The sequence below is a fragment of the Ambystoma mexicanum genome, chromosome 1q (genome assembly GCF_040938575.1).
Source record: "Ambystoma mexicanum isolate Mex_15411 chromosome 1q, UKY_AmexF1_1, whole genome shotgun sequence".
NCBI classification, from domain to species: domain Eukaryota; kingdom Metazoa; phylum Chordata; class Amphibia; order Caudata; family Ambystomatidae; genus Ambystoma; species Ambystoma mexicanum.
In genome coordinates, this window is record NC_090922.1 from 1,160,847,929 (window position 1) to 1,160,858,063 (window position 10,135).

The 10,135-nt window shown below is 44.8% G+C and overlaps 1 protein-coding gene across 2 annotated transcripts in view; it reads left to right on the forward strand.

The window, feature by feature from the left end:
- Window positions 1-9,833, forward strand: part of ERICH3 (glutamate rich 3) — a 728,475-nt gene extending 718,642 nt beyond the window's left edge. Inside the window, exons 14-16 of one of the 2 annotated variants that reach the window (XM_069641908.1) lie at window positions 2,371-5,118; window positions 5,149-5,340; window positions 8,032-9,833. In XM_069641908.1, coding sequence (XP_069498009.1) covers window positions 2,371-5,118; window positions 5,149-5,330 — 2,930 coding nt within the window. In that variant the 3' untranslated portion in view covers window positions 5,331-5,340; window positions 8,032-9,833. Of the gene's footprint in view, window positions 1-2,370; window positions 5,341-8,031 lie in introns of both variants that reach the window. The other variant, XM_069641907.1, reaches the window with a different exon arrangement.
- Window positions 9,834-10,135: the final 302 nt, after the last annotated feature.

Below are 10,135 nucleotides of genomic sequence, written 5' to 3' on the forward strand. Positions count from 1 at the left end.
GTAGCGACCTTAAACAATGGGCTCCCCTTACACTTTCTTGGCTGGGGCGCATGGTTACGGTGAAGATGAATATCTTGCCCTGCCTCCTTTATCTCTTCGCGGCGCTCCCTGTGGTGATAGCCGAGGCCTTTTTGAGGTACTCCAATCCCGGGACCTCCAATTTATCTGGAATGGCAAAAGGACGAGAGTCAAGACTTCTACTTTGACCCTACCAAAGTCAGAGGGTGGATTCGGTCTCCCGGACTTCAGGCTTTACTATAAAGCAGCCCAGCTCCAAGTAATGTTGGAACATATGAGGGATGACATGGGAACATATTGGACATATATTGAGGACATTCATGCCCACCCGAGAAAAGTTAGAGACCTTTTGTGGGCCCCCCCTAGGGCTCTCCCCCCACAGCTCAGAACTCATCCCACCTTGGCGGCCCTCTGGGCGGTTTGGAAGCCTAACACTGCTAACAAACAACTATCCTCTTGGCCATCCCCCCTGACTTCGCTCTGGGGCCCCCCTATTGATCTGGGTTCCAAGGGATTCCGAGACACCCAATCTTGGTCAGACATGGGCCTGGAGAGAATTTCTCAATTGTATTGTGAGGAGGGTTTTATAGAATATGACAAACTGACCGAAGCATTGGCGGACAACCCTCCCTCAGTCTTCGAATACCTACGCTTGAAAGGGATCTTGACCCACCCTCGCTGGACCGATCGTCTCAAACGCCCCCTCAGCCCTTTCGGGACTATCCTGGCCAAAAGCACAACTCGGAGGGGCTCCTTATCTATGTTCTATAGCGTCTTGATCACAGCGGACCTGGAGGGTAGACAACCTTTCAAAAAGATCTGGGAAACTAGGCTGGGCATGCCTCTGGATGATCATACGTGGAGGGCGGTTTTTAAATGCATTTTCACGGGTTCTCTGTATACGGCTGCTATGGAACATAACTTCAAAATACTCCATTCATGGCACCACCCCCCGGCCACCCTGTCCAAAATGTTTAGGGACGTGTCCCCCTTTTGCCCCAGAGGGTGTCACCAACGGGGCACATGGTTTCACTTGTGGTGGGAATGCCCAGTCATTCAGGTTTATTGGTCGGAACTACTTAGCTGGATTAAGGAAATTGAGGGGTTCTGCCCGACCCTACTGCCATTGGAAATCCTCCTGGGCACCCCCGCACCGGAGACAGAACTGAATGCGTTCCCTAAGGTGATTGGGGCCATGTTGAGAGCGGGGAGGCTAGCGCTCGCCCAAAAGTGGAAAAGTGCATTGGCCCCGTCCAAAGAGGAATGGCTCTGCAAACTCAGGTCGATTTTCATATATGAAAAGCTTACCGCAGTAACGAACGACACCATGACGGACTTTGTGCAAGAATGGACTGCAGTTCTTCTCCACGAGGATTGTATTTCTATGCGACTGTAGACTGTATCTTAGGATGCCTCCACGAGATGCCTATCTCCATTTTGCCTTGAGACTGTGATTGTTTCCATCCGCTTAATTCACAAGCTGAACCCACTGTGTCAAGTGATTTGTCTAATTGGAACTTGGCAAGAAACCGTTCTCCCCAGAGCTATTGTTGTTCGTGAACTCTCAAAACTTGGTAGGTTGACATTGGGTAATGGTGGGAGGGAGGAGGGTGGTGAGAAGGGAGTTAATATTGGAAAAACTGACAACCTGTTTCTTGAATTTTTTTTGTGTCTTACTCGTGGAACGGACCGTTTCATTCAGCCCTATATGTATGTTGTCAATAAAACAAATTGTTAAAAAAAAAATAAAATTAAAAGAAGTGCATAGTCTACAGTGAAACCAACAGATGGTGAAGCTAGAATTAAGGTAGAAGATAAGCTGATAGATGAAAGCGGGGTATGAGTGGCGGGGGATGCCTGTGAGAAAGGAAGTAAACGAAATGCTGTTGGATTGTGATTGAGTTTGATGGAAGAGCAAGACAGTCAATCTTCAATGGCACCAAGACAGTCCCTCATGCGGACAAGGTCCGGCCTCGCTGCTGGGCAGTTATGTATTCCTATGCAAACGGGGCCAGCACACTGGCCCTTGGTGCTTAATGAGCTAAGCTATAATTGGGTGAATGAAGGAGCCCGAGCCAAGCCAAAGATATCCACGTGACTCCATGTAAATGACAAATACCTTGGCAGACAGGAATGACCTATTCACAACCCCCATACCTGAGTGCTGAAAAAAAGAGTTGTCTGCATTTTCAAGTGAATACACTGTGGGTGACGCATGCTGAAGAATTGCTTTTGTGTTAATCACTCTCACTTCTTATCTGATTGTTTTTTATTGCTGCTGTTTAGTTTAATATTATTAAGACTATTACGTTTTGAGTAAAGAACATACCTTCTTTTGTATGTGTTTTACAGAGCACAGTCCACCCATGCCAGAAGAAGGTCCAGCAGGTGATTTTTGCTTGGAAGACGCCATTGATACAGAAGATCAACCAATGAATGTGGAACCTCAGATTATTGAAACAATTGCACAAGAGGCTTCAATGATGGAATTGGGCGAGGAAAAAGCAGAGGACAATGGGACAGAAGAGGAAGCAACCATCATGGAGGAAACCCCAGAAAATGCAACCTCTGAAGTAGGCCTATCTGGAGAGATGGTTGAAGCTCATAATCAGGAAATGGAGCAACCATCTGAGATGGAGGTTACGAAAGAGGAAGAGATGGAAGGACAAATCATGAATGAAGAAACTGAACAAATCGAAGAAGAGTCACAAACACATGCAGAGACACTGATTGATGAAGTGCAAGAAAACAAAGAAGGTGCGAGAGAGGCAGTGGAGGAAGGTTTGATAGAGGATGCCACTGTCAGCACAGACACAAATGATGTGGTTCCGACAGATGGAGGGCTTGAGGGGTTTGAACCTGATGATGGGACAGAAACTAATGCAGAGGCTGCAGAAGTGGAAGATGCAGTGGATGATCTAACTGACAAGGAGGAAGTGGAGGTACAGGCTGAAAATGTGCTACAGATGGGCTCTGATTTGGCGGAGAGAGCTGAAGAAGAAAATCAGGAAAAGGCAGCTGATGAGGAATCACCTTTAATTGAGGATGCTCCATATACACGTGCAATCGAATCACTTGAGGGGGAGAGACTAGAAATCAAATCACCACAAACAGATGAAAGAACCTCAGAGGTTTGTCAGGATTTGGAAACTGATACAATTGCATGTGAGATTAATGATGATCAGATAGATCCAAACATAACAGGAGAAGGTGGTGATATGGTTGAAGATGATGCAGCAATTCTGGAACCAGAAGGTGAGGTTGAAGAGGACGCGTCAAAGGAAGATGGGGCTGAAATGGAAATACAGTCTGAAGAGGAGGTGATAGCTGATGAATTAGCACCCGACAATGCAGTTCCAGAAGGAGATGAGATAGACCAAGAAGGGGCTAGCCAAACGGATGAGCCTGACATTGAAGATGCTGGAGCAGATTCCGAGTCTGTGAAGGATGTGCCAACATCAGACATGATCCATGAAGATGTACAGCAGGAGGGGGATGCTCTACTAAATGAGGAAGGGGTGGTTTGTGAGGAGGCACTCAAGGGAGAGAATGGAGGGCTTGAAGAAATCACTGCTGATGATGAAGACACTAATAAGGGAACCACTCCAGAAGGGGAAGAGGGAGCTATGGACACAGCAGATCATACATCTGAGTCTGTTGAGGAAGCAGCCGGTCAGGGGGAAATGTATACCATGGAAACGCCGATAGAGGAGCAGGAAAGCTTTGTAACAGTACTTCAGGACAAGGAGGGAGCACTAGAAACCAGCTTGCATAGTAATAGTGCAGCTAAGGAGGATGCTTCAGAGAGGGCAGAAGCAGCCACAGAAGTGGAATGTGAGGCTGTCCAAGATGTGGCACTTAATGAGGATGAACCTGACACAGAAGACAATCCACAAGAGGAAAATACAGTTACAGATACGACATCAACACAGGAGGAGACATGCCCATCAGAGGATCATGCAGCAGTCCTGGAAGTGGATGCTGGAGTGAAGGAGGAACTCCCAGAAATGGAGCCTGAAGAGGATGGAACAGAAAATATCCATGAGATGAATCTGGGAGAAGTTCAAGAAAATGAGGAAGAAACTGGGATGCCATCTGCTGAAGAAAGAGGTTCTCCTGACCCTGCGCCAAATGTAGATGAGGCCAACAATGAAACACCACTAGAGGAGATACAGGCCAAGTCAGATGAGCTAGTCAATGAGACTGGACAGGGAGAGGACATCACAGAAGCATGCCCAGATGGAAAAGGTGAAACAGAAGGTGAAACGGAAAACGAGCAATTTAAAGGTGAAGAAGAAGCCTCTACAGGAGGCGATGAGTTAATGACCGAAGGAAACAATGTTGGTATGGAACAAGATGAGGAAAATACTGAAACAGTGGATGAGGTAGACCTATCCAAGGCAGAACCAGAATCTAAGGCCGAGGAGGCAGACTCAGCCACACATGCAGAGGATGGTGGTGAGATCCCTAGTGAAGAAACACAGACAATGGGGCAAGCAGCTCCAGTCGCAGCACTAAAGAAGGAGGAAACAACAACTGAAATGGTTTCAGATGGAGAACAGGTAAATGAAGAGGCAGCTTCCAAAATTGAAGATGGTCTAGCGGAAATACCAAATGAGGAAGCAGCAGGAACGGAATTAACGCCTTCTGGGGCGGAAGAAGCTCCTGAGGAAGTTGCAACAGAGGTGGAGGAGCTATCAAATGAAGGAGAGAAAGCAGCCACTAATAATCAGGAAGAAGTTCAGGAATCTGTACCCGAAGAGACAGCTTTAATGGAGGAAACAGCAAGTGAAGAACCTGAAGTAAATGAGGAAACAGCAAGTGACGCAGCCGTGAAGTTGGGTGAGCTGATCACAGAAGAAGCACTTGAATGTGCGCTGGCTGAAGTTAGGGTGAATTCAGCAGTCGAAGAATCAGAATGCGTTTTTGAAGAGGCAGCTAATGTTTCAGCTGAAGAACCTGAAAAAGAATTACTCCCTGAAGAGGTAGCAGCGGGGGAAGGTCTAGACACATCGCTTGGCAGTGAAGGGATTGTTCACGAACCAGACTCTGTTGTTGAAATGATAGACACACCAGATGAGACGCTAGAAGAAGCTCTGCCTCAGGCAGAAGAACTAGAAGAAGCTCTGCCTCAGGCAGAAGAATCGGCAGAGACCAAGACGAAGGAATTATCTACTGAAGATGATGAGGCAATACAAGGACCCGTGACCAGTGCTGAAGACGCCGTGGAAACGATAGCTCAGGTCCAGACAGCACTATCCCAGCCTGATAATACTGAAGCCCCAACAGGTGAAGATGGAAATCCGGCATAGTCCTTAAAGGGTTAGTCTAGAGAGATTTATTAGATGTGAAAATGTTGCACAACATTTTAATATAATGTGTTTTCAAAATTGCATGAAATAGCAAACACAATTTTGTTCTTACCTGTGAACCATTAGACAAGCCATTTGTTATACTGTCTTGCACCATCACGTAGTTACAACTTTGCTACTATTCTTGAAATCAAAAATCTCTGTTTATTTGTATGGGTGTATAAAGGTAGCATTGGAAACGTACAGTGTATGGACTGTGTTGCATAAATCACTCCGAAAACCTGGCAGCTTGTTGTGCGGCCGAGCATTCGGACATTTTTTTAACCTTTCTTGCATTAAAGTGTTTCCCATAGAAACCAGGGAAAGACATTCGGAATTTCCCTGATCCCATCACAGCAGCGTGTGCAAGCAAAACGGGGCAAGTGAAAGAAGTGTTATTTAGCTGGTACTGGGCACATTTGGCGGTAATACCGCTGGATTGCAAGTGGCGGTATGGCAGTGTAAATCTCCATGGCACTCTATTTGGGTTTTTTGGCAGTATTACGTATGTCGAAATTATCGGATGGTGATTCACGACGATTTTTTGAGGTAAAGTGGATGATCTGCCTCCAGCATAATGCTGGAGGGCAAATGTTCCACTTTACCTCCAAGAATGTTCCACTTTACTTCAAAGAATCGGCAGAATTACCACCTGGTAATTCCACTGTAGCTAATACCATCAAACTTGTAAAGTGCCGGTGCAGAAAAAATGGAAGTACTTGCCTCCACTTTTTTCCTGCACTGCCAAACTCGTAATGAAGCATTGGGGGCTCCATCTTATTTGTTTGGTTGTTTGTTTATTCATTTGGTAATGCGCACCAAATCCCTGGCTAGCTGGGAGCAGCAATACAAGTAGACTCAAAGCTTAGTTATAGTGCTTATCACAGGCATATGCACACGTGTACATACGTACATACAATACAGTGCATAACATTACATAAAATTACGTGTGCATACATACAGGGAATATGTAGTACTGATGCCACTGGTTACAGTATAGTGGCGGCAAGTGCTTACATATTAGGTAATGCATAGGCAGATACAATAGGTGTGGTGTACGTGTCGGGTAGAAGTGGACAGTAGCAGTCAGAGATGAGTGCTACTGCAAGTGCCGAGGACTAGCCCCCTTCTAAAATCAGCTTTGTTAACTGCACTGATCAAATCACATCAGCCAGGGATATATGCATGTACTCCACGCACCTGACCTTTGATGGCGGCTTGTGGGCCCCACGGGGACTGCACCGATCCTTGTGAGGGCCTGTGAGCCCCTCCACACTTATTGTGGCAGCATTGTGGGCACCCCCATAGAGTGGCCGGGGACACTGCTTTCCCTGATGATTGGCTATACTGTGTCAAGCACTAATACCAAAGTGAGAACATTTGCAACTGTGCAACAGACTGTGCTATTTCTTGTGATGCAAGCTACCAGTTTTGGTACCACACTATTTGCAATATTTATGTGCAAACCTGCATCATGCCCTTGTTTATCTAGCACTGGTCTTTCAGTGTTTGGGCAGTATTACAGAAACTTTGCACCAGTGCAAGTGCCAATTAGAAACAGAGTAAACTTGCCCTCTTGCAAAACAATATTTATATGTTCTTTCAGTACATTTTTCCACCATTCCAATGCTTGCCGTGGTTCTAGTCCTTTACACCGGTGCCACAATGCATTGATAGAACGCTGTTTGCAGTAGGTGAATGTTTCCTTAGTGCAAATTGCACTTGCAATGGCTTCTGTAATATGGCGCCCTCCAAGTATTTTACACAATTATTCTAAAGTCAAGGGGTCTGATATACAAACGCACTTTTCACTTGGAAAGTTGCATTGAAAAAATCTTTGTAAAATCAGGTCCACTGGGTGGTATAACAGAAGCTTTGCACTGGGGGAAGTGCAATTAGAACTAGGTCAAAAACTGCCATAGTGCAAAAAACATATCCTTTTCAATGCATTTTGCAGCAGGGCGTATTTCACGTTAGTGCTATGACTAGGGCAAACAAGCCTCTGTTCCAAAAATGAATTGAAAGAATGGATGCTATTACAAAAGCTTTGCACCAGGGCAAGTGTAATTAGCACTGGAGAAACATGTGTCCTAGTGCAAGTAAGATATTCGTTCAGTGCTTTTTTTGCACCAGTACAATGTTTGCCCTAGTCCTAGCATTAGTGTGAAATTTGCTCCGGTGCAATACATTAAACGGATATGTTTCTTGCACTAGATTAGAGCACCTTTTGCACTAGAGCTAATTGCACTTGCCACCAGGCCCACGTTTCTGTAATGTGCCCAAATATGTTTTTTGCACTAGACCAATTTCCGCCCAAGTGCACTTGCACTGGTGCAATGTTTCTGTAATTGGGATTCACAAAGCGTTTTTCAATGGGATGTTTCACTGGAGTTTCCTCAGTATGTGTAGTACCACCCTACATATTTCTCATTGTAATACTTTTACATTTTTAAAACACCAGCTCAATCATGTACACTTCATTTGGCAATTGTGTGCCTTTGTCTATGCAAACAAGCACAGCCTTAAACACTTCCGGCCCTATTCCATGCATTCTGCAAGTGTGCAAAGTGTATGCCGTAGGCCCCTTACCTGTGTCACAATGTGTATGTTCCTGATAAAAATAAGCATGTTTAAGTCTCATATCAAATACTTTCTTCCCCAGGATGCTCTGACAACTGTCTACATTTCTGGAAGTCATGGAACCTATCAAGAGGACACACCTGATCACCCCAAAAGTGCACACTGAAGTGACATTATGTTTCTGATTTTATTTCGGTAATATTAACGGATCAACAATGTTGAACATGCTACAGTGCTAGACGACAACACAAAAACATCAATCTTGTGATTTGGTTCAATTTCAGGGTGATCACGGGTTGGAGGTAGCAGACTGCGGGCGCAAACTTGATTTTGCCCCGTTTTCTCACGTTTCAAGGGGCGGACACACAATCGGAGGAATGTCGAGTCTTTCAAGGCAATAAGCTACTCAATTCTGATCCCCGGGATATTGTAGCTGCTATAGTTTTAAAATCTTTTTTGACAATGAAACACAACCAGCTGATACCATATTTCTAGCAAAATGCGAATTGCCAAAAAATCGACTTTTCAGGCTGCTTTTTGAAAAGGGATAAAGGGTAATACGTGATAAATAGATACAGTGGTTCCCTTTGGGGCATCATTTTGATGCCACAAACCTTTTTGCAATCATATCTAACTGTGAATGTAACTTAACATTTTTCAACATCCTGTGGACTGACAAAGTGCTTTTATTAATTTCTTCAAAAATATTAGCAGATGCTTGACTGGCCCTGTCTCAGTTTAGGAAAAACCGTGGCTGTTCCCCAAGCGCTTCTAACTTGCATTGTATATCTCCTATTTGAACATTGCACGAAGCAGGGTTTACCGCACACGTCCTGAAAAATCAAATTCTCCTGCAGATCATACCTTTTTGATTGGTTGTAAAAAGGGGCTGCATTGAAGTCACTATACGATAAATTCTGTCTATCACCAACCTAATTCCCAGATGGCGGACCAACATATTTCCCATAATACCAGATGAAATAACAGTGAATGCGATGAAGGTTATTTGGGGTTTGTTTACCTTAAATAATCTTTTCTTTAGAATGCCTTGTCTACAACATATGATGAGGTATACTATGTTCGCCATCAACACTAAGAAGACAAGGTGGCATTGAGCAGTGGGCCCAAGTGTTAGCAATGGTCCCTCACTTTGAAAGCCATCTCCATCGTTGGTCTCCGCAGCATGTCCCATCCATTATTTGAGTGATGTTCTTCGTAAGCCACTTTGCTGTTTTTCCTCTGATAAATCTCACGACATCTAATGGGGATCGCCTCTAACTGAAGTTTTAGAATACCGCTGCCTGGGTAGCCACTGGCATGGAATTAGAGTTGCATCTCCAGTTTATGGGGGCTCAATTGGTGCCTTTTATCTTTGGGAATTGGACTACAGTGGCTGACTCATTTGTTCTGCCTGTTCAAGACATGATTTTAGGAAAGGCTATTCTCTAAATCTACTAGCTCACTAAAAGATGCACTTACATATGTAGAAGAGGAGAGTACTTATTGGTGCTCGCTCAAGTAATCTGAATATTAGGTGTACATTTTTTTAAAACTGTTCTTTACTGTCAATGGTTCAGGGGATTTTAAGTTTTACATGCATACTTGTTTGCATGAGATTTCAGAGTTAATCACTTTGCTTGCTCCCAAAAGAATCCCGTAACAGTTCACTGTGCACTTTTAGGGCCTCATTACACGGATGGCGGTGGACTAAGGTGCTATTAGCACCTTGGTCCATGCCTTTAAAATACTGGCACCGGCTTTGTGGAAAGGGGAATTACCGCCCTATTCCAAGGTTGTCGGGGCGGTAATTCCCCTTTCCCCCATTGCCCTTCCCCATTCCCATTTTTGCCCCATAGGGCTCTATAGGAATGGGGAAGGCGCTAATTAGCTCCCTGGTCCCTTTGCGGGTTGGTTTTTAACGCCTGCAAAAAGCAGGCGTTAAATTCTCCAACCCCGAAAGGGACCTCGTAGTAAGGCGGTAAGGGTTTACCGGTACCGGTAAAATACCAGTACCGGTAAACCCTTACCGCCTACCGTGTAATGAGGCCCTTAATGTTTACAAATAGATCAAGGAATCAATCAATTGACCATGAAGGTATGGTTTTACACTACCTGTGTGCCGCTGCAGCAAGCAGCGTGCTTGAATATGTTGGTACATTGGTACATTGTATCAGACTATAACACTC